This window comes from Sciurus vulgaris (assembly GCF_902686455.1).
Source record: "Sciurus vulgaris genome assembly, chromosome: 7".
Classification (NCBI taxonomy): domain Eukaryota; kingdom Metazoa; phylum Chordata; class Mammalia; order Rodentia; family Sciuridae; genus Sciurus; species Sciurus vulgaris.
In genome coordinates, this window is record NC_136467.1 from 119,645,501 (window position 1) to 119,668,117 (window position 22,617).

Sequence of the window (22,617 nt, forward strand, 5' to 3'; positions counted from 1 at the left end):
TCCTAATAAGTAGGTAGAGCCAAGGCCAAAGAAGCAGACACACACAAAAAATCCAATGGTGCTTTCCTGGGTCTATCATATATTTATCCATATTTCTGTCAAACCTAAAAGGTGTCCCATTCTGATGTAATTTCCATTAGTCTACTGAGACTACAAAACACGGGAAGTATTAGCAGTTAACTATGATACTGATATTCATGTCATCAAGGATTTTCTAATTACATAAAAGGAAGCCAACTATACTCAACTCAAAGCTGTTCATAGAATTAAAAGTCTCCAACTTCTCTGATAAAGCATACCATCAGTATAACACTGAAGCACACTTCTTACATATTTATTTCTAGTAAAAGTAGTTACATATTTGTGCAACAGATCCAATGGTGCACTCCACCTCCAAACTATATCTATCCAGAACCTGTGAACATGATCTTATTTGAAAAAAGAATCTTTGCAGATGTAATTAAGAATTTCTATATAAGATAATCCTGGATATGCCCAAACTTCAATAACAACTGTCCTCAGAAGAGACCTTTATGAACAGAGAGATGCACAGGAGAGGTAGCTAAGTGATGAGGAAGGCAATGACTAGAATATAAATATATAAGCCAAGAAATGCAAAGGACTGCTGGAAAAACATGGAATGGATTCTCTCTCAGAGATTCTAGGAAACAACCCTGCTGATAAAGTTTGATTTCACACTTCTGGCCTCTAAAACTGAAAGAGTAAACTTCTGTTGTTTCAAGTCACCAAGTATGTGGCAATTTGTTGTGGCAATGCTAGAAAACTAAGAAAGTTAAGAGCATGCATACTATAAAGATCAATAAATACTTTTAAAACTAGAAAAATAAATATAAGCAGACATTCAAATAAATCTAAGTAGACGTTCTAACACTGCATATGCCCCACTGGTTAATCCTGTGTAACACTATGGAGAACGGAGCTTTATTTAGATCATCATGTAGGCAGAAATAAAGACAAGTAACAAAACAGTCTTCAAAGACCCAGTAACTGCTATGTGTGAGGCCCTGGGTTTGAGTCCAAGTATAGAAAAAAAGGAAGAAAAAGAAGGGAAAAACTAACTAAATCATATGTGCTAGCACAGACCTGTCATATGAAGCAGGAGAACTGTATATTCCAGGCCAGTCTTAGCAACTCAGAGAGACCACCCTTTTCAAATTAAAAAAAAAAAAAAAAAAAAAAACCAGGACTGAGGATGTAGCTCAGTGGTAAAGTACCCCTGGGTTCAATCCCCAGTACCAAAATATATAACAAAAACATTAACTACTAAATTTCTTCTACTTTTCCTACAATAATCTCACACACAGTCACAATTTTTCTACTTAGGTCTAAAAGCATTTTGTTTACCATTAGAAATTCTACAATTACTTCTGACATAATTTCCATATCATCATCTTCAATACTGTGCTTCATTAATTTTGACTAGCATAATAATTAGCCACACAATTTAAGAATGCTTATTAGTAAAATATCAAATTGCTACAAACTAAGAAGTCAGAAAGGACTACTGGAGTCCTGCACTCCTAATCATTTATGAACTTCCGGTCTAGTCTTACTTTCCTTTGAGAGCAGGGAAGTTACACCACAAAGAGCAGGATTTCTAATATAGAAAACAATCTTAAACATATTCAAGCAACTGTTTAAAAAACAGAATATGAAGGCTCACAATTATGGTATAAAAAGCAGCAGTTGAAAACAACTTAAATGCCCATACAAAAATTTATCTGATTTTAGATAAAAAATTGGAATACATTATAATGAAGATGACCAATTAATTTATCATCCAAAGTAGATCACTTTGGAAAAAAAAGAAATACTATTAATATTTTTACTGACACAAAAATCATAAACTGAGACTGTTTCAGGTAAGTAAGGACACTGATTAAAATAGGATATTTTGCTCTACTACTTGCCGAGCACAAGTTAACAGGGCCCTGGATTTAATACCCACCACCAACATCACCACCACCAACAACAACACACACACACACACAAAAAAAACAAACTGGACCAGCATGTGTCAGTATGTGAGGACCTGGGTTCAATCCCCAGAATGGCCACATGTACACAAAAAGGGAATTACTTATTTAAATTTCCACTTATAAAGTATAAATACAAAGGTAAGGCAGTAGTGGTTGTCTTTGAGGTAGAAAGATGAACACTGAGATAAAAGAATAGGAGATTTTAGTGGACTTTTTTAACACTATAAAAAACAAAGTAAAACCCTAATACTTGTTAATTCTACACAGACTTGTGGATATTTATTACATTATTCTAAGTGTTCTGAAATTTCAAACATTCAATTGCCAGACAACACACACAATATGGTTAAGAAGAGAGCCCTAATAAGTTGAAATGTCCTCTTTTAACAAACATGTACCAATGTAGGTGTTAAGCTTGCGAAATCTTTCTTGAGCTTTCACTTTTTCAAAAATTGAAACAACAAGAAAGCAACCAAGTCAAAGAACTACAATGACAAGAAACCTGTTCCAATATTAGCCACAGCCAGCTTGGTGGTCCACATCTGTAATTCCAGTAGTTCAGGAGGCTGAGGTAGAGGGATTACAAGTTCAAAGCCAGTTTCAGCAACTTGGTGAAGCCCTAAGCAATTTAGCAAGACCCTGTCTCAAATAAAATATGAAAAGGTCTGGGGATGTGGCTCAGTGGTTAAGTGCCCCTGGGTTCAATTCTGATGCCGAAAATAAAATAAAATAAATAAACAAACAAACAAACAAATAAATAAAGGGTGGGGACCCCGCAATTGCCATTCTTTTGGGAAAGAGTGATTTGAAAAATTAGAAAAGTCTGACAAGCCTACAAAATCCACAATCCTGCCAAAATCTCACTCACTGGAGTAGGCCATTGGCTTTTTTAGTAATATTACTGATGGGTGCAAGGTCCTTGCAATTTCCAAAAGGAAGCACACATAATAATAATAACTTAACACTTTAAGACTTTCTTTTCCTATAGATGCTCTAAATTCAGCTGTAACCTATAACTGTTCCCTTTCGGAAGGGATCGTATCAGACCCCTTCTACTCCAGGCTTCAAACAGGGAATGGAAGCAGAAAAGAGATTAGCGTAAAACTCCAAGCATTAAGAATTGCAAGTTCAGGAGGAAAAGTTTTAATTTATTTGCTATGAAATGGAAATCTATTACCATCTTCTGAAAATTACTATGAAACTTAAGTCAATTGGGAGAAAAATGTTTGTATTTTGGTTTACTGATCATTTCCACCATATGCCCAGCGCTGCTTTAACACTTTCTACCTTGGATGTCAACATATGATTTCCTATGCACCAAGCTACCATTAACATTATTTTGCTCATTCCACAAAGAAACTAATCATTTTAGGAGTGTATCGAACTCAAATATTCCACCCGCACTTGCCCTTTTAAAAATTTACAATCTGTACAAGTACACTGATAATTCTTAAATCTGAAAATACAGACAAAAAGTAAAATTTTCATCCCCTTAATTATTCCTACTGAGACTATCAAAATTAAGTTTTTTCCTGTAGTATCTTCCAACTTTGCCCCATGTAGGTAGGTAGGTAAGTAGATACGTATATATATATAAACACATACACACACACACACAATTATATGCATTCTTACTAAAAATGTGGTGCTAACCATGCATGGTGGTCACACACACCTATAATCCCAGTTACTTAGCAGACTGAGGCAGGAAGATCACAAGTTTAAGGCCAGTTTCAGCAACTTAGTAAGACCCTGTCCCAAAATAAAAAATCAGAGGGGCTGGGCATGTAGCTCAGTGGTAGAACACTCAAGTTCAATTCCCAGTAATGAGGGAAAAAACAGAAACAAAAATCCACACGTGATGCTACACATATTGCTTGTAGTCTTCTCCATCAGCATTTAATTCATGCCCCTATGTTATTTTTAAAAGGGGAGGGGGGATCCCCAAACTAATGGTATGGAACCCTCTGATTCAACAGTCCCTTTAGAGAGAAAATTTGACAGCAACAAACAAACTTGGTAATTTCCAAACTGGATACAAAAGTATATAACTGGGAAAAATGAATCCCTGCTTCAAAACTATTTTTGTCATCCCTTAAGCCTTCCCCAAAGTCCAATTTTAATTTAAAACAGTAACTATGTGAAAATATTAAGAAATAATAATACATGAAAATGAAAATCACTACACAGAGCTTAATAGTTCTGCCCCAGTAAGCAAAGGCTAGAAGTGAATTATGGCAACAGAGTCTCCAAAATTAAATATTAGAACCCAGTGTCTAAGACTGCTCATTTTAGCTGGGGATGTAGCTCAGTTGGTAGAGTGCTTGCCTCACATGCACAAGGCCCTGGGTTCAATCCCCAGCACTGCCAAAAAAAAAAAAAAGACTGCTCATTTTAATAAGTGCTTGAGAACAGATTTCTAAAAAAAATAAGTATCCAATTGATTCTAGAGTAAGACTAGAATATGCTTTCTTATAACATGTAGGTTTTTTTACTCTAGCATGTTTTATCAATAATGAGGCACAAACCATAAAACAAAGTTAAGATTTAATTATCTTCCCACAGTGAAAAATATACACAAAGTTACGGTGAAACGAATTTTCAGAAAATTAAATTTCACTATTGGCTTACAACTTAAGAGATGTTTTATCTGCATCTTTATATATATATGTATATATATATATACACACACACACACACACACACACATAATTTTTGCTTGTAGATGGACACAATAGCTTTATTTTATTAATTTATTTTAATGTGTTGCTGAGCATCAAACCCAGTGACTCACATGTGCTAGACAAGCGCTCTACCATTGGGCTATAATTCCAGTGCTTATCTGCATTTTTAATCCATCAACAGACAACAGACCTCTTAAACTTTAGTCTTTCTAAACATATATTTTATCAACACAGTGATGCACAAAAGTATTTCTTTTTAAAGGAACCCATTAATGAAATTACCTACTTTGGTTTTTCAATAAAGTACTTGTTTAGTCTATCAATGTTCGTCTGTTTTTTAAATAAATAAAAATGTTTACAATTAAGTATATACAGAAGTCCAAAAGGCCAAAGATCCAAGTAACAATGTACATTAATTATATACTAACTTTGTCCTCTGATAAGCATTTGTCCTAAGTGCTACTCAAAGAATCTTTCCTCTCTTGGGACATATCTTCAGGCTCACACTCCACACACTCTTAAAAGTATAAAAATTATCTACAGATTATAGCTACTTCCAAGTCACCAGGTTCTTCTGTCCCCTATAACAAGCATCTCTAAAGGTAGGTAGGTGGTAGAGATAACACCACATTTCTGCAGGAGTTATTTCAGTCAGTTCTTAAAAAGCCTGTCTTTCCCTTTTATAATCCTCCTGTTCAATATTTTGGCCATGGATACTTTTTTTAGGAGGTCAGCCAAGCCATTCAGTGAAAACCTCTGCTTTAATGATTACTAGGCTTTGATATGGTACTACAGGAGATGATTGTGATCTAGGTACTAAATGTTCCCTACATATCAAAGACTAGTGAGTACTAAAACAAAATTTACAAACTGGATTTTATTAAACTGGAAATAATGCTATACAATTATCATTTCTACCTGTGGAAGAGGCAGGACTATCTTTTAGATGTCAAGATTGAATTTCATGTGTATTGCAACAAAGAAGTAGGCTACCAGGTTTAGATCAAACTTTAACATAGAAAAATACAAATTCAAACTAATTCTGAGTGCAGAACTGACAAAGAACACAAGAAATCAACTGGTTAACCCCTTGCCTGAAGTCAGAAAGGATATATGCCCTATTTTACCATAAAGAAAACGAGATCCCAAGATTTCCCAAATTCAGTGTTTTCCAACTTTCTGAATCATATGTCACAGTAATGCATACATTTACATCACAAACCTTACATGTGCTGTTTTAATTTACATTTATGTGAAGCAAAGGTTTCATAAAATAATTTGCTTACTATTTGCAATGCATTGATATTTGCTCTTCAACTTTTTAAGCTGCTGATCATGAAACATTAAACTGACTCCTCTACTACTACTGAGTGACAATATCCACAGTTTGAAAAACTACATCAGAAGGTAGTGTTTCAACAAATTGTATTCACCATAACTATAAATACCACATCATGAAATTGTGTTGCCTTTCTACTACCATACACTTACTGATTCTTAAAGTTATATACAAAACATAAAAATGCTTAAAGAAAGAAAAGGATAGTTTGACAAGCAGAATCAAAGAACAGAAAAGCCAAAACTCGGGTTAGCTTAAATCATCAGAAAGATGTGTGGTAATGTCAACTGAAAACGCATTGAAGTATGTTTAAATGCCATCCTTTTCAACAATTTAGGCAGTCTTTCCATAACATCAAATAGTAAAATCTGTTAAGCAAATCTTTTCTTTAGCAATAATATAAAAATAATTAACACTCTCAACTAGGAAAACTATCAACTCAAAGAGACCTTACCCAAACTACAGATGTTTCTGGTTTCTCCTCATATAATAGTCTTAACCTTGAGAGAGATATGCACATATTTCTAAAGTAATGTAACAAAAAAATTGTCATATGAGGAAGGAAAATGCAAAACATGCAAAAGGGGGACAATAGGAACATTTGAAAAATAGCAAACAGGAGTCCTTTTAAAAAATGGGAAAAAACAATACAGTAAAATTAACTCTTCTCTTTCCCTTCACTCCTCTCTCTTTTTTAAAAGACTTACAGCCTCAGAAAAAAAGAATACAAATTGAGCATTTTAAAGCCATTCTACCTCAAATCATAATGCTCAAATCCATCACTTTCTAGCTGCATTTAAAATCCTAGAGATCCTAGCACAGAAAATCTTGAAAGATAAAAATCTTGAGTCAAGGGAACTTTAAGAAACAAGAATACTATGCATTTGTGATCAAACTAGTCTTAAATGATTTTATCCTTTAAATGTTAACAGAGGTCACACCAGGGTTCAAGGTAAGAAGTATGTCAAAACAAATGAAAGTAAAATAACACCCTCTCATTTCAAAGAGAGGAATTTTGGTTGAGCTGTGACCCTGCAGCAAATTTAGCCAGGATGAACCCTCTTCTATGCACATAAAAAAGTCTGACACAGACACTTCCCACTCTAGCAATATTAAGAAAACACTATATTATTTGATATATAATTTGCCAACAACTAACATGTCAGTGGATTTGTTTAGGAAGTTTAGTTCTGTATACTAATTTCACTTTCCTTACTCCCTTCCTCTAAACTCAAACAAGCCCAGGAATCTTTTGTAGAGAAAAGAGAAAAATATTGAAGTGAAGATGGTCAATGGGAGACAGATGCTCAACATTTGGCAGCGTACTTCATAAAGGTAAACAAGTGATCAGCTTACTTGACACTAACACCCAGTTCCTAACCCACAATTTTCTATCTCAACAAAACTTTACACAGGTATTTTTTCTCATTTCAACATAATAAACTCACTTTTCACCATACAGATTTATTTTAAAAAGAAATCTTGAAAAAGCTGTTTAATTAGCAAACTGACTAGTATATAAGGCCATTTTTAACAGGATTTTCCATCTTTTAAAATATACTGCACATTTTATAATAAACTTTTTTAAAAGCATTTAAGATCACAGTGGCATGGCCAAAGCTATCTTATTGTCATGCCCACATCTCATGCCTTTTGTATTCACTATACTCTTGCTATCTGCACAATAAGACAGCATCCACAGATGTATTTTAAAAATTCAATCTCTTTTCTTTTAAATTTGAAAAAGAACAGAAAATGGATATTCCCAGTCATTCCATGTAATTGCTGTTGAGGAAAGGAACAAAAGAAAGAAGATGTGAGTCACTATGTTAGAAGAAATCTGGCTAGCCTTCTCCCAAACCTAAGGTTTACTAAATTACAACAGAGATCTCTTTGTGGAGATAGTCTACTACACATTTTGACTCACTATTACTTTCATACTTACTGTGAAGTTAAACTGCTATCAGTGAGAAAGCATTTCTTCTGATCTGTAGTGTTTGGATAAAATCCAAAACTTATTAATGTTACTTTTCTTTTAAAAACCAAACTATTTGACAAATTCCAAATTGAACAAATAAAATTGCCAGCTTCCCCAACCCTCCCAACTTCTTTCTACCTATCCCCTGGGGCACAAAAGTAAAGAGTCAAAAACTCACATTATGATTATTTCTTTTCTCAAAGAGAATAACAAATAGAAGATGCAAACAGACGAAGAATCTTTCTTTGGTTAAAATCCTGAGTCCTCCTCAACTAGGCCTAAGTCTTAGTCTATAAAAACTAAAGATTCAAACACAAATGACTTCATCCATCTCTACCCCTACATTAAAAGACTTTAGTAAATACTAACATACTAACAGCTAAAAGTTAAATCCTTAGGATAACTCTAGGCTCCCCTTAACATGCCTACTTCTTTAAGCTCAAGGCTGCCAAAAGAATTTACTGTTTGTGCTACAACACTTGAAGACAGGTCCTGAACACCCTCTTAGAACATTAACTGAAAAGAGTTTACAATTGTGAATCTTTTCTCTGTCTGTCTGAGATACGTTTCTCCTCCTACAAAACTGGAGTGTCTTTCTCAATGGCCCGAAAGTCATTATTTTAAAATGTAATCACCAAAAAGGATAAGGTTTCTATCTCCCAGTCTCTATGGGAAAACAAAATCTTAATTTTGATAACTACTTAACAGCTAACAGACACAAATGGCATGATTAACATGTTTTGCCAACTCTTAATTTTTTCACTTCTGATTCTACTGAGCCTCAGTTCACCTCCTCCCTCTTATTCTCCCTTTAAAAGGCCTAGTCACTTCTGTGCAAGTGGAAGTTGAGTTCCGTTCATGCTACTAGACTCTTCTCTATTGCAAGTGTGTCACTGATTAAAATCTATCTTTACCACTTTAGTGTACTATTTTGTTTACCTTTGACAAAAAGAATAAAGAAGGAAAGTTAAATATGATTAGTAAAGACTTGGCTATTTTATATAAAATCACTAAATATAAAGTTCTTTAAAAAAAAAAAAAACACTGAAGGTTTTAACTTCATGAAGGAGTCATAATTCAAGGAATCAATCAGGATTTGGGAACAAGGTCCTCCGCAAACATCAAGCCCCAGTCCCTCTTTCTACAAATGATGAATCTAAGGTCCAACAAGATTAAGTGACTTACCAAAGGTGATTTCAATGAGGGATTTGATTTTAGAAGGAGCTAACTCAGCATGATTCTCTTTCTGACTCCAACATGAAAATATTCTTCCTCTTGTATTCTCATTGATAAAGCAACATTCACCATTAATCATTCAAGTCACGAACAGAGATGAATACATATTATCCTTCTGAAACACGCACATTTTTATAATTCCACTGTACACCAACAATAAACGGAGGAAAATCTGGTGCAAGTAACATGAAATTCCATTTCACTCAGGAAAAACTATTTCAACAGTCCTAAACAAATATATGAAACTGCCTTGGTGAGGAAAAACTGCTTTTACACACAAGCTTAGAAAATAAACTCCCATGCATAAATCTGAAGAGTGCCAAATGATTTAGATAGTCTTAAAAATAGCCAAAAGATGAAAAATAAAAATAAATTTTAAAAACCCTTTTCTGCACTTACCAGCAAAGCATTTGGAACAGAGATTCATAGTCTTGCTGGACCTGGGGCAAAAAAAAAAAAAAAAAGAAAAGAAAGAAAGAAGAGCTAAAAATTCTGTATCAATCTAATCAAAACATAAGATGTTTGAAATGTAGGCAAAGAATTTCCTGGCCAGACAGGAAACTAATAAATGAATAACAAGTTCCTGGCTAACCATCCATTCTCCCAAAAAACCAAAACAAACAAAACAGTAAAAAGTAAATATACCATATGATTTTCATTTTTTACCCGTGAGTTAATCAATGCTTTATTTCATTTGCTATAATAACTCAGGCAGCAATAACTTTGGAAATACTTTAATATGCCCAAAAGACAGCACAGGAGTCAATGTGTCCCACCTACCCTGTAGTCATACTCATTTGATCTCCAAAACATTACCTGAACTTTTCTCTTTTTTCTTTTTCTTTTTTTTTTTTTTTTTTGGGGGGGGGGGGTGCTGGGGTTGAACCCACAGGCACTTTACCATTGAGCTATGCCCCCAGTCCTTTTAATTTTTTTATATTCAGAGAGACTGTCACTAAGTTGCTTAGGACCTCACTAAAGGCATGTACCATGAACCTGGCAAATTACTTGAACTTTTATCTCTTCTGCTTTTCTCTCATTCTAGTCCCAGTTCAGTTCCTAATCACCTATGACCCTGTTGTTTAAAATTCTTCTTCAGGTGTTCCCAAATTTGTGCCCTTTCATCTGTTAACAGTAGCTACAATTCATTGAATATTACCTTGGATGGGCATTCAACATACATTATCTTATTAATCTTCCTAAGATGAATATTACCATATTGATTTTCTTCTAAAATACACCTTCTTTTTTCTCTTGGTACTAGGGATTTAACCTAGGGATACCCTCACTAACCTACATACCCAGACCTCTTTATTTTTTTAAACAGGATCTCACTAAATTACTGAGGCTGGCCTCAAACTTGAGACTCTCCTGTCTCAGCCTCCCAAGAAGCTGGATTACAGGGATTACAGGCATGTAGCCAGCTCTAAAATGTGCTTTTTATAAAAAATCACATTAGCATTTCTGTAACCAGAAAACACTTTACATTTGGCCACAAGTTATGAATAATTTGGAATAATGAGGAAATGTTAACCCCATCTCCTCTAACGTGTTATTAAACCGAAGGGCCTTAGAAATCAAGGACATGCAGTCTCGTTCCCATATGAGGTTAGCATCTTGCCCAATGTCATATAACTGGATAATTGCAGAAGAATATCTGGCCTGTAGTTTAAGCTAACTCCAAAGGCCATCTTGTCATCCTTCTGTTCACAACACACCTGGCACCACATAGCAGACCAGGGACTACAAGGCAGGTTGTCAATAAGGACTCATCTGTTGGGTTCATCCCTATTTCCTTTCTTGATACTCTATCAAGTGGATGTATTCTTACAGCTTCTCCTTTCAAAAACCTCTTTTTGTTTAAAAGCAAAAAAAAAAAAAACAAAAAAAAAACAAAACCACGGTGTTGCCAAGTTGATTATAGTCTCTGTTAAGCTGCTACAGCTGGCCTTGAACTTGTGATCTTCCTGCCTGAGCCTCCCAAATGTTGGCATTACAGGCATTGCACCACCACAGGTGGCCCAAAAACCTCTCAGAATGCTTCCTGGTGGACAAGCTGACCTATTTGCAGGTTCACTCCTCAGCAACTCCCCTCCCAATACATCTGAGCCTTCAAGGAGAGTTGTACCTACAAATAGAATAAGTCAACTTTCTTCTAGCCTATGTACTAAATTTTATAATTACAGAGAGTTTATCTTTCAGGAAGTATTTCCTGATGACTATGATTGTTTTCCAACATGATGAAACCCAAAATCTAACGGTTAGTCATTGTCATACAGTGGCAAGATGACATGGGGGAAACCTATTTCTCTTTCTCAAAGGAGATGCTGCATTAACAAGTGAATATTCTTTTAAAATTTTGCTTAATATAAATACATTAAGGGCAGTGAGGAAAATCAAGTATCAATAAATGAATAAAATAAACAGATGAAGAAATGTTAATGCTAGCAAATAACATTTATTACATGTCCACTAAGTGGTACGCATAATACCAGATGCCTTCAACTGTTTCACCAATGATGAAATAGAAGTTCCAAGAGGGTATGTAAGTTACAAAGATCGCAGAAATAGTAAATGAACGAGTCTGGTCTAATTCCAGGCTTCTTTTCACATGCCAAACAAGAGTCTCTGCCCCAATATAGAAGTTAGGGGACATACACCAATCCTAAACTACTCTAATAGGCTGTGAGAATGGTCCCACAACTGAAGACCGAGTCTAATCAAGTTAGTTCCCTGAGAAAGCAAAGCCTCTCATCCGGCAGAAGTACAACCGCCATCCTCACACACACACACACACACACACACACCCCTACACTCACAATCATTTCAGTTCCAACACAAGGAAGAACTAAGGTTGAAGAAATTCCTTTGTTAACTACAACTGCCCTCAGAGAAGCAGGTTCCTCTATGATATGTTTACTATCTCTAGTCCATGCAGTGTCCCAAAGAGCCAGAGATAATTGGTACATCACCTTTGCTGCTTCCCACTGTCCAGTAGGAATCATGGAAAGCCTGCAAAAAACAACTGAGAGCAGCTCAGCTCCAAGTGTGCCAGTTTTAACCTGGGTTCAATCCCTGGTAGCAATAAAAAATGTGTTTCACAAAGCTGTTAAGAAAAAAATTGCAAAATAGTTTTCTCACTCTCCTTGATCTCTTCAGTGTATTTGCAAATGCCCACCACTTATATAAACAACAACTGGTTCATATTCTAAGTAGGAATTTTTCAGCAACACAGAATTAATATAGCTGATATTATTAATCAAAATGTGCTTTAAATCTGAAATAAACCAGATTTTGGCTACAGAAATAATGGTCACTGCTGAACAATGTCATCTTGGATCATAGGGATCAACAACAATGAAACCAAAGGAACTAACAGAAACTTTTGAGAACTTTGCTCCTTTCTCATGTTGTACACGTGAAACCTCAAGCTAACCTCAGGCATCCAACTACTGATTAACCACATAAAAGCAGTATGACCAACCTGCATAGTCTTGGGAGAGAAAACAGTGTTCTCTATACAACAGAAAGCACGAGAGGGAAATGATTCTTCTTTGTCTCCACCACGCCAATGAAACTAGTCTTAGTGATCGCCAAAATTACTATGTTTCTAAAACTAATATATAACAGGTTGAATAATGACTACCTAATGATGTCAAATTATAATCCCTGAAATTTGTCATCCTTAGAAGTTACCTTATCTAGAATAAGGGTCTAATAATAGATATATAATAATAGATATATATAATAATAATTTGTGGATGAATTAAGAAATTTGAAGTGAGGAGATTACCCTGGATTATTCAGGTGAGCTCTAAATGATATTGTTAAGTGTTCTTATAAATGGCAAAGAATGTTCTTGTGAGTTGAGAGATATGCACAGGAAAGGTGATGTTAAGATGGAGACAAACTGAAATGATAAAATCACAAACTCAGGAATGCTGGCACAGCTACCAAAGGCAAGGAATGAATTTTCCCCTAGAGTTCCATGGAAGAAAGACAGCCCTAATGGATTTTGGACTTCTAGCCTCCAGAATTTTCGGAGTAAACTTATTTTGTTTTATGCAGTAATTTGATACACAGCCTCAGAAAATTAATACAGAGTTCTCTGATCTCATCTTTTTTCTCAGCAGCATTTCACCAAATCTTAATATTTTTTCCTAAAACACACTCTTTTTTTTTTTTTTTAAGTACCATTTTTAGTTGGTGTTATGATTTGGATGTGAGGTGTTCCCCAAAAGTTCATATGTGACACAATGCAAGAAGGTTCAGAGAAGAAATGATTGGGTTACAAGAGCCTTAACCCAATCAGTGAAATAATCACCTGATGGGATTAAGTAGTAATGGAAGGCAGGCGGGGTGTGGCTGGAAGAGGTAGGGCATTGGGGGCGTGGCTTTGTGTATATATTTGTATCTGGCAAGTGGAGTCTCTTCTCTGCTTTCTGATCATCTTGTGAGTTGCCTCCCCTGGCCACACTCTCCTGCCATAATGTTCTGCCATACCTTGAGCCCTAAGAAATGGAGCCATCTGTCTATGGATTGAGACCTCTGAAACCGTGAGCACTCAAATAAATTCTTCCTTCTCTACAGTTGTTCTGCCCAGGTCCTTTCATCACAATGGTGAAAAAACTGAATAGAATAGTTGTAGATGGACCCAATATCTTTATTTATCTTTATATGTGGTGCTAATGATGGAACCCAGCGCCTCACATGCACTAGGTAAGTACTCTACCAGTGAGCCACAACCCCAGCCCCAAACACTCTTCTTTTACCTTCTTGTCACTTACATCCTAAATCAAATCTACCTTCCTGGCTACCTAATTTTCTTCCCACCTAGCTGTCCCCTTTCAGCCTCTCACTGGCTCCTCCCCCACCGCCAAGACATTTGTCTGGAAGTCCCAGGATTCATTCCTCATTACCTCTACTCCTTTCTCATTTAGTGATCTCATGCAGTTCCATGGCTTGAAATATTTTATCTTTACACTAAAAACTTAAGTATGTTTACCTTGAATCCCAAACTTTTTCACCTTGCTACAAACTTAAATATTTGTGAAACACCATTTCACATCAGAATTCTCAACCCCCCACCTCAAGCTCCATGAACTTGAAAGCTTCTTATCCACCTTTATAAATGGTAACACCTTCTCCCAAGTTGCTCAAGTCAAAATCCTTTGATTCCCTTCTTTTCTTCAGTTTCCCATGGACAACAAGATCCAATGTCTTATCCTGAAAAGAGACCTGAAATCTTCTCTTTTTACTCAGTGCTTCTACTCTGGCCACCACTAACTCTTCCCTATACCATAGTAAATGACTTTGAACTGGTCTCCTCATTCCCATTCTTGACCTTCAACAGTGATTTTCCATGTAATAGCCAGGATAATCTTTTAAAAACAACTTAGATCATGCCACTTTCTTAACACCATTCACCAAGTTTCTGCTGCATTTAGTCTAAAACTCAAACTTTCACTGGAAGTCCCCCAGTGATATGATCTGCCTACCCTATCCCTTTCCACTGTTAACCATTTTGTCCCTTTTATTCACCACATTCCAACCAAACTGGTCTTTTTTCTGTTCCTAAAATGTACCACAGAGTTTTTGTCCATGATGTTACCTTTATCTCCAAATCACTGTTAAGGCAGTCTTTTTTTGTCACTCAGGTTCTAGTTCAAACATATTCATAGTCTTCCCCTGACCAAATTTAAATCATCCCTCTTCTTTTCCTTCACAGTACATCATTCTGTGATATATCACCATTTGCCTCTTTCCTTGTTGATTACCTTTCACAACTAGAAGGTGAGCACAACCACCCTCTTGGTCACTCTTGTTTTGTACTTAACAGGCATATTTGATAAATGAAGAAATTAATCTTTTCTCAGAGATATGAATCATGAAAAATTTAAGTAGATTTTTTAATGTATTTTTGCATCATTTAAACACCAGCTTAATGATAGGACATCTACAATTCCTATGGCTGTCAACTTCTCATTGCTCAGGAGCTCCATTACAATGCATTTCATAGTTAGTAGGTACAACTGTCATCTTATACATCTGGACGTGATTTGTCGCTCAGGAGGTAACAAGTAGCAGACATTTAGAAAGTTAAAAACCAGTTTAAATTTGTTTTACCCTTTCAATAAATAATTAATACTATTTGCTGATGCTGCAAATACATACTCCTTGTACAGAACATAGAAAAAGAAAAACATGTAAGCATTAACTGAAGATCACTTATGATTCTACCTCCTCAAAGTAAGAACTGGTAACATTTTGAAATATTTACTTCTTATTTTTATGAACAGATACACATAACTCAGAATTTATTATATTTAACAGTATTGGTGAAAATGGTAGGTTCACACAGGTATTCGTTTTACTATGCTTTGTAGTATATATTATATAATCATATATTTTCTTTTGTGTATGTCAAAACTTTAAAAGAAATGCATGATCAAAATAATACATATTTTTAATTTTAAATTTACAGTTAATATTTGTGCCATTCTACAAAAATACTGTTGCTCTAGAATCATTATATCATTTATTATATAACAGAAATATTAATAATCTTGTACACATTTTATACTTTATTTTGTTACACTCCTATTATTGGATAATATTTTCCCTAGGTATTTATTTTTCTATTATACTTACTGCTGCAGTTAGCATTTATTGACAAAAATCTTTGGTGATAAATACGTGTCCAAATGGTTATCCTTAAGACTGACTTGAAAAGTAAAATTTACTAGATGAAATGTATGATTTTGTTAAGTACTGCTAAATTTTGAAAAGTGCACATATGTTTTCCAATACACCCTTACCAACATCCAGTATTTTCACTTTCAAATCTTTGGTGGTAAAAACTGTTATCTTGTTTAATGGTGTGTTTCCTTTTTTAAAAAAATTCAATTTCATTCATTTTTCATAATGAATAATAATTCATCATGAGGAATTACCATTCTTAATTTCTCAGAATTCTAGAAAAATCCTATTATAATATTTTTCTAACACACACACAAGACTATTATCTTTCCCTACCCAGGGAAACATATTGTGGGCATGATAAACCCACAAAGAAGCCATGGTAATATAAATATAGAAATAAAAAAATAATTTTGTCATTCTATCAATGTTCCTCACTCTTTTTTCCCCAAGGCAGTAAAGGAAGAACCTAGAGCACAAGAATAATAAAGGACAGGAAAAAGGAAAATCAGTACCAACACATAAGCATGCCAATTCTCCCAGTCTTTTGATCTCTTCTCTAGATTAGGCATGGATCTTTTAAAAAAAAAAAAAAAGACTAGACTACAATGGGATTTTCTTCTTTAAAATCCTGTATTTCTTCTTAAAAATTCTAATTTCTGTAAAAAACAGACCAGTTACATTTTTTAATCTCCTTTAATAAATCAGGAGGAGGGAGGAAGAAAACAGGGTAAATGAACAGAGGGAAGGAGAAACGGAAGGAAGAAGGTAGAAATATGAAAGAAAAAAAGAAAAGAAAACCAAAGCAGAATTCATCCTTCACTCTAAAACCACCATTCCAGTTGCCTTAGAGGTAAGATTAGACAATTAAAGACCAGGAACAATCTGCCTGCCACCTCATACATTTACAGTCAGAAAATCTAATTTCCTACACAAGCTAGGACACAGCAAACAGCTCTACTAAATATCATCACTCTCTGCTCACCCCAAGCAAACAAGAAGAGCCAGTTCAAACAGATGACATCCTAGCTGAGAATGACAAAAGAGGCTTTCAACAGTGTAACCAGCTTGTCAGAACTATTACACATCACTCTATATCACTCAGACAACATCTGCAAAGTTTTTGTTTTTAAGGGAATATTACGAAGGAAAAGACTTGTTAATAAGAGGGGTTCATTTTAGAATATACTAAATATAGATCCTAGAATGTAGCAGTATGAATCACCTAAAACTGCTCATTTTAAAAATAATTTCACCATAACAATTTAGATTTCAGGTGGAGTATTACGATTAGAATTGTTTTAACATTGTATACCCAAATTTGAGGGGGGCAGAGCATAGTATATGCCTCTGGTTTTATGTATTTTTAAGTTCTTACACTAAATAATGTAGAGATGTAAAACAAGTCATCACCTGTGGTCCTATACACATTACCAAATTCTTAGTCCAGCACCATCTAACAATTATAAAGACAAAGACAAAGCATGACAATCATTAGTCAAATGAAGACGAATAAAAATTAAAACATTTGAAAGCCTTTGTGTAAAAGAAAAAAAAAGAAGAAAATGAACTGAATGCCAAAATATTTTTCAAATATTTCAAGTATTTTGAAACGCCAAATACTTTTTCCACATAAGAGAAACAATAACACTATCAATTCTAATGTACCATGTTGCAACCATCTTACTAATTATGCCCAAATATAAGAGACTTTCTTTCCAAAACTTATCAAAAAGAAATCACTTTATAATTTATGCTAAATGTGAACAGAATGTGGGGCCTTCAAAAAACTGAAAGTAAAAAATCCAGGCATGCAGTCACACCCAGAGAGATGGTATTTGGGATTTCAAAAAAGGAAGATGAAATCAGCAGAATCACCATCCCAGGATCATCTATGTAGATAAGATCTTTGAAAGGCCTGAGACAGTGAAGTTCAGAAACACTGAAGCATGGGAGGACATCAAGAAACACCAGTGTGGATGCTTTGTCAAAGGCATTACACCAAACAAACCTTAAAAGGAGAGAGGGGAAACAGAGTTTTAACATAGATATAGTGCAGATACAGATATAAATAGGCATAATTTAAACACAGGTTTAATGTTTATTTCTGGAGAGTGATCTCACCAATGCTATCAATGGCTCTTTTGAAGATCATCGAGAAAGCAATGGGATAAAAGCCTTTGAATGTCAGGAAGATCATAAATGACATCAAAATTATGACCACTCTCCTAAGGTTATATGAATCTAATCTTGGATAAAATTTCCAGTGATAGCAACATACACAGGTTTTACAGGTTTAAAATCTATTCTTTATCTTAGAAAACTTACAAGTTGAAAGAATAAGTGAATATGGGATACTCTTTAAAAAGTCTTGGTCAATAACTTTAAAAGTGATGTTAGCAGATAGTAAAAACCGATGTCTACAAAGATGTGGAAAATCTGAATAAATCTGTTCAAAAGTATAGAAAAAGTATTTTAAAATTTATATTAGGAGCATGTACGAATATACAAATACATATATAATCAGAGATGTTAAACATGCAGTTACCATTGGGATAAACTGGGTGAAAAAATACATAAAATCTTTGTTAGTAGTTTTTTTACAACTATGGGTGAATCTGCATGTGACTTGCACACATGTGAGCTACCTGTTGATGAAATTTATTTTATCTACACCTTTAAAATAAAAAATTCTGTATTCTTACTGATGTAAGGATTCTATGTTCTTACTGAGAAAACAGGCTGCCTTATATTTTAGTTATCATATGCAAATATGATACTTTAGGAAACTCAAACCCTGTATTAGAGTAAAACTAATGCACAGCAGAATTCACTTTTGTAGTAGAGAAAACAGTAAGCAAAAAAGTTCACCACTATCAGATAACTAAAGAAATCATAATATACAGTTGGTAATTAAATTTATAGTTTAATTTATTCCTATCCATTTTATAAAAATAGTTTCTCAGAATTCTATATCAATGGAGAGTGCTTTCTGCATTGATGAAAATTTTCTGTATCTTGAACTGGGTGATGATTACATAGGTATATATATTTGTCAAAATTAAGCTACACATTTAAGATCATACTATATATAAATTACAGCATAATCAAGTACTTTTCATACAAAAATAACTTGAAAATTTTTCTACATTAGACAGCACTATTACAAAAGCATTTTTCATGTTTCTACAAAAACAGTACACACAAGATTACCAACCAATCAGTATGAAAGCAACACACCAAGAATTAAACTAAGAACAAAAAACATAGGAAAAATAGTATGAGGTATTGCAAAGCCTTATTTTTTTAAAGCTGTCATGTTGCTTCTGCAAATGAGTAGGGCTAGGAAGGTTACTACATTTATGGAGATCAGAATGCTTTTCCCAAAATAGAGGTCAAAATAGTTAAATGGCCATGAAACATTTGCAGTGGGTTAAATAAACTGAAGAACCACTACCTCTAGAGCAAAACAGAGCTCTCTGCACTTTCTATCATCTTTGCAACCATCATTACACAAAAATTTTTCAAGAATTTCATATGCACTTGCCCTATCCAGGTGGTAAATATTTCTGCTTCATTCTGATGAAGTGTGCATTTATATACTTTTATTATTAAGATAATTCAGGCTATCAGGAAGAGACACTTTTCCATATTTATGGAAAATCAGATCAAAGGCAGGATAATTTTAATGAAAGATGAAAAATAAACCTAAAGTATTATTATTAAATAGATTTTTCCTTGTCAGAAAATGAGTCATAAGCCTAGAAGATGACAGTTATAAAGGGTTCAAACCGCAAGGTTAAATAGGTTAGCAGGACACTTGTATGGCTGAGAAAGAAAGCACAAGGTACTTTTAAGCAGCTGGAAAACATTCAAGTAAAAAGACATCTACATGATGTGACACATTTTAGTTTGTCTCATTCAGGTAAAATACAAGTACCAACAGAACATCTAGTAAATATGAAGGACAAAACAAAAGAAAATTTTATGTGTACAGGCAATGTCACTGACATTAAAAAAATAAATATCATTTAAACTCCAAGAGCACTTTTCATTTGCTCATATTCCATACATTTAAACATTAGATAAGTCTACTAGGGCATTCTCAGGGAGACTGTGAAAGGGTTGGGAGGATACCCCCTTGAAGATACACGAGACATGGCTGAAAAATTATAGCCAAACTGCTTTTTTTTATTCCCATTACAATGCTCACTGACATATAAATAAGTAAAATTCAAAGTTCAAAATTTCCATTTCCCAAGGGCTGGGGATATAGTTCAGTCAGAAGAGCGCTTGCCTTGTAAACACAAGGCCCTGGGTTCGATCCTCAACACTGCCCAAAAAAAAAAAAAAAAAAAAAAAAAATCCATTTCCTGACTATTTTAATCACTCATCACAAATAAAAGATTGGCTAAAGTTAGCAAAAGAATATTCTGCATGTCATCAACCTGAACTATTATAACTTACAGCAAGAAAAAGAGAATCAGAATTAAACTCAAGAGTGTATCTTCTTTATCACCTTGTTTCATAAGCATCAGAGATTGTACTGGTGCTTTTTGTACATTTCAGTGCAATCATGAATTTCTAATTTATTACTTATACCACTCCCACTGTCGTAGACACTATATTTCTGTCATCAGTCTAAAACCATAGGCAGCTACAGGGGTCATGGTAACTGCAATAACCTGAGAGGAAAAAGCCTGGCTTGAAATGTGTAACCCTAGGTTTGGGTTTTCCCATCTATTAAAATAAAGTGAATTAATACTTAGAACAGTGACCTCTAACATTCTATGTATCTATGATCACACAATGACATAATCATATTTGATTTATTACAAGAACTACTAACTCTCCTTTGTTATTTCTAGGCTAAGTATCTGCAAAACGGGTCTGGAACAGGTCTACTTTCTAGATTTTCAAACTGCTCACTGTGGAACATTTTTCTGAGATCTTCCTCATTTGTTTGGACTGTGAAGGTCTAATATTAAATATGGTAAAATAATGGCTCTGTGATTTCTGTAAGCACCATTTTAATTATGATTTAAAATGCAAAGGTTTTATCTCCTATACCAAATTCCCATAGCTGGTTACTTTCCTTAAGATGATTATCTTGTCCTGATCCAACTGAATGCCATACTGAGTATATTCAACAACTTTCTAAACTATCTGGTATTCTGAATTTCAATCCAGTTTTCTATTGATGATATTCACAAACTTATGAGCATACTGTGTGCCACCATCTAAGACTCTGTGGAAATATTAAAAATCACAGGGCTCAGGATTCATTTGACAGATCAACTTAAGAATATATGGTTCTATCCCCCAAGGCTGAGGGCTGGTACTGGGCCATAGCTAAATACTTTAAGAGGACTCATACTCTTGGGCCAGTCTACTTTCATAGCTTTCATGAAAGGTGTTTCATGCCACCTTTCACAAGCATATGGTACCTAAAACATCAAAAGAAAAACAAGATGAAAGACTATAAGTTGACAGAACACAGACCAAAGACCAAAAACAAAAATACAGGTGATGTCTATAACATCATCCTCTTTATAAAAAAGAACACAGAAGAAAAAAAAAAAAACCTAGGTTTTCTTGATAACTACACTCAATTGATTATATTAATTCATGCTCATCCCTACCCTCATGAAACGGACTGACATAACCAAAGCTTGGCAAATGCTATTTTCCAATATGCAGGCTCATTTCTACTTCCACCTGTTTAGTGAGCCTCTAGCAAAAGCCAGTTGTTTTTTTTGTTCCCAAACATTTCTGTGCCTTATAATTTATGTCTATTTTACTTGTTAGTATAATTAGTTTAATCAGCTATAACCTAAACCAATAAATGCAGAAAGAAAGCATAATTTCTATGAAATTCATGTTGACTACTTTGAAGGGATTAAAAGATGTGTTGCGATTTAAAAAGAGACAGAAAAAAAGATGCTGGCAGATTAAGAATGGCCAAAACAACTTAATGACTAAGGAATATATCATAAAAATCAAGAAAGTTTATGCACAGCAAAGGAAATAATCAAAAGAGTGAAAAGGAATGGAAGAACATACTTTCAAACCATACATAGGATAAGAAGTTAATATTCAAAATATGTAAAGAACACAAACTCCTCAATAACAAGAAAACAACCCGATTTTAAAATGGGCACAGGACTTGAAAAGACATGTCTCAAAATGGCCAATGGGTATATGAAAAAATGTTAAACATCACTCATTATCCGAGAAATGCAAATCACCTATACCTGTTAGGATGGCTATTATCAAAAAGACAAGAGATAAGTGTTGCCAAGAATTTAGAAAAAATTGAAACCCTTATATAATATTGATAGGAATGTAAATGAGTATGGCCAGTGTGGAGAACAATGGTGAGGTAATGAATTTGTTAATTAGCATGCCTTAATCATTTCATAATGGATACATGTATCAAAACATTAAGTAGTATTCAATATATTTAATTTTCATCACATTAGTCAAATTTTTTACAATTATAAAACTTCTTGAAAATCTAGGAAAAATACTCTCAGATTGATTCACAAACGTCTTTAGTCTCTAAGATAACAAGTCTCAAAAAGGTAAAGTAGCCAAATCACTTTTTAAAATAAAATCTGAAGTTTCTCTTAAAAAAAAAAAAAAAAAAAGTCTTCAGTCTCATAATGGAACCTACTACTG

General features: G+C 34.3%; 1 protein-coding gene across 4 annotated transcripts in view; it reads right to left on the reverse strand.

Moving 5' to 3' along the window:
• Positions 1–22,617, reverse strand: part of ZFAND3 (zinc finger AN1-type containing 3) — a 383,326-nt gene that overhangs the window by 271,985 nt on the left and 88,724 nt on the right. For 3 of the 4 annotated variants that reach the window (XM_079148365.1, XM_079148362.1, XM_079148364.1), the window contains exon 2: positions 9,637–9,677. The exons of the other annotated variant lie outside the window; for it this stretch is intronic. In XM_079148365.1, coding sequence (XP_079004491.1) covers positions 9,637–9,677 — 41 coding nt within the window. The remainder of the gene's footprint in view (positions 1–9,636; positions 9,678–22,617) is intronic. 4 annotated transcript variants of the gene reach the window in all.